Source organism: Salvelinus sp. IW2-2015, unplaced genomic scaffold, assembly GCF_002910315.2.
Source record: "Salvelinus sp. IW2-2015 unplaced genomic scaffold, ASM291031v2 Un_scaffold12680, whole genome shotgun sequence".
Classification (NCBI taxonomy): domain Eukaryota; kingdom Metazoa; phylum Chordata; class Actinopteri; order Salmoniformes; family Salmonidae; genus Salvelinus; species Salvelinus sp. IW2-2015.
The window spans coordinates 1-2053 of record NW_019953936.1 but is presented as its reverse complement, the minus strand read 5'-3'; the positions used below and the strand labels follow the sequence as shown (position 1 = coordinate 2053).

The 2053-nt window shown below is 41.4% G+C and overlaps 1 protein-coding gene across 1 annotated transcript; it reads right to left on the bottom strand.

Annotated features, from left to right (window-relative positions):
- Positions 1-18: 18 nt before the first annotated feature.
- LOC112080188 (uncharacterized) lies at positions 19-2043 on the bottom strand. The gene is made up of 7 exons (XM_024145944.2): positions 1976-2043; positions 1781-1873; positions 1531-1659; positions 1288-1359; positions 1118-1180; positions 770-935; positions 19-653 (listed from the first exon to the last, which is right to left on the bottom strand). Exons 1-7 carry the CDS (start codon positions 2041-2043, stop codon positions 597-599), a joined length of 648 nt encoding a protein of 215 aa, XP_024001712.1. The 3' UTR covers positions 19-596.
- Positions 2044-2053: the final 10 nt, after the last annotated feature.

Sequence of the window (2053 nt, the reverse complement as noted above, 5' to 3'; positions counted from 1 at the left end):
ATAGTGTAAATAACGCCGGTCAATGTTTAGCTATTTGACATGTCCACAAGACATTGAGACCTCAGGACCTTGGAAATGTCTCTACTAAAGAGGTTTATGTTTTATGCATCTTCCCATGTGTATGTGATTGATATTTGCTTGTATGTATAGTAAACAATACTAGCGTAAGTATGATCATACCATCCTTTCATATCTTTATAATGTTGTATAGCTAATATGTGACATGCTGTATCATAATCAGTCATAAATCACACTCATTTTCAGATTATAATAATTTTGTAATTTTAGTTATCTACAAGTCCTGGGCTGTTTTGGAATTTTAACTGATTTCACTTGAACACATTTCCTAACCAATCCACATTATACCTGTCACATAGAGAATTAACTTAATAAATTGTTGAGGTTTCTGAAAATCAATGTGCAGTAAAACACACTGGTCAGAATGTGTGACTGATTATGATGGCATGACTGATTATGATGAAGCAAGTCACATATGTATGTGTATCTTATAATAAGTACTGTATATCATATATTACTGTATCTTATAATAAGTACTGTATATCATATATTACTGTATCTTATTAGGTTTTCTTTTGCTACACAAACGTCCACCGTTTGCTACAGTTCTCCTCCATGTCATTAGGTCCTTTGTCCTTGGGAAAAACACAAGAGTTACAAATATGTTGGAGCTAAAAGACAACGAGCCCCGTCATTTTAGATACCAAGCCAAACAGTTCACCAGTTGTCAGAGGACATTAACAGTACTTACTATTAACTCAGGAGGTTTGGTGACTTGGTCCTTGTCCATGGCCTGTTTGTCCAATAGAGCAGTGGTCTCCTCGGCAGCTCTGTTAGACATGGGAGGTCCTTCATTCATCTGAGGAGGTCCTGGACTCTGTGCACCAGGATTCACTTCCTCAGTCTCATCGTTAACCCTGTTGGAGAAATAAGACATCAACATTCACATTCATGATCCACCATAATACTGTCCCCTATAGAGATAACAGATAACAGTGTTTCTCAAACTCGGTCCTGCCCCCCCCTGGGGGTGCATCTGTTGGAGAGGGGTACACATGGTCTACGTGTTCATGACCTAAATGACAGAGGAGTGACTCACTTGCAGAGGGGTGAAGTCTCACCAGCACCCTGACCTGGGGCCCCATTGGTCAGGTGTGATTCCCTGTGGAGTAAGATACAGACTGGATCAGGAAACATGACCTCAACCAGTTATTTAACCTCCTCTACCATCCCATGCAACTTTACACACAGATAAATACACATTCTCACCTTCTATATGGCACGCGTCCATTGCTCTGAGGTTGACCCAGAAGCTGTGGGTCATCAGTCTGGCTGTTAACACTGTGGGAGCAATAACAGGGCTATCATCAGGATTAAAACTCTTGATCCAGCACAAACAACACTGTCCTCCATAGAGGCAGAGACTAACATGATACATGGGATCAATTCTGAAGGGAGAAATGAGATTGATAATGAAGATCTATCAAAGGAGTCCTCATGTGGAGAATTTACCTAACAACCTTGGGTATATTCAGTGTGGGGGAATCAGCATGTGTCTTCTGACAGGTTTCAGTGTCTGCTCTGTCATTGTCTGACGGCTTTCCATCCTCCATTCCTAGAACACCTTCCTCTCCTTGGCCACTAAAGTTGAGATTATTACATTGATGATGATTTAAGGATCTCGACTGGGAAGGATACAAATGTTCTCCATAGTCTACATTACAGAGGACTGACAGGTGATTAGTCATGTGGTACAGTTTACCTGGCATCTCCATTCAGCAGAGGGTTGTCAGCGCCTGTCTCTTCATTGTCCATGGGCTGCCTGCTCTCCTCTCCTGGCTCACCTCCTTGGTCACTGAAAGTGAGATTATGATGAGCATGACTGAAAGGATAAGCAAGTCAAACTGATCCAGGACAGAATAGAGTATAAATATGTAATAGAGGTATTCTAACTAACCTGGGAACAACCACAGCTTCAACAGTCTCACCGTCATCAGGCTTTCTGATGTCTCTGTGATAAAACATGTACCAAAGG

Coding starts and splice junctions, on each gene's coding strand:
- LOC112080188 (XM_024145944.2), bottom strand. CDS start 2,043: ATGTTTTATCACAGAGACATCAGAAAGCCTGATGACGGTGAGACTGTT. Junction 1,874..1,975: donor GAAGCTGTGGTTGTTCCCAG/GTTAGTTAGAAT, acceptor TCTCACTTTCAG/TGACCAAGGAGGTGAGCCAG. Junction 936..1,117: donor GAGACTTCACCCCTCTGCAA/GTGAGTCACTCC, acceptor TTTCTCCAACAG/GGTTAACGATGAGACTGAGG.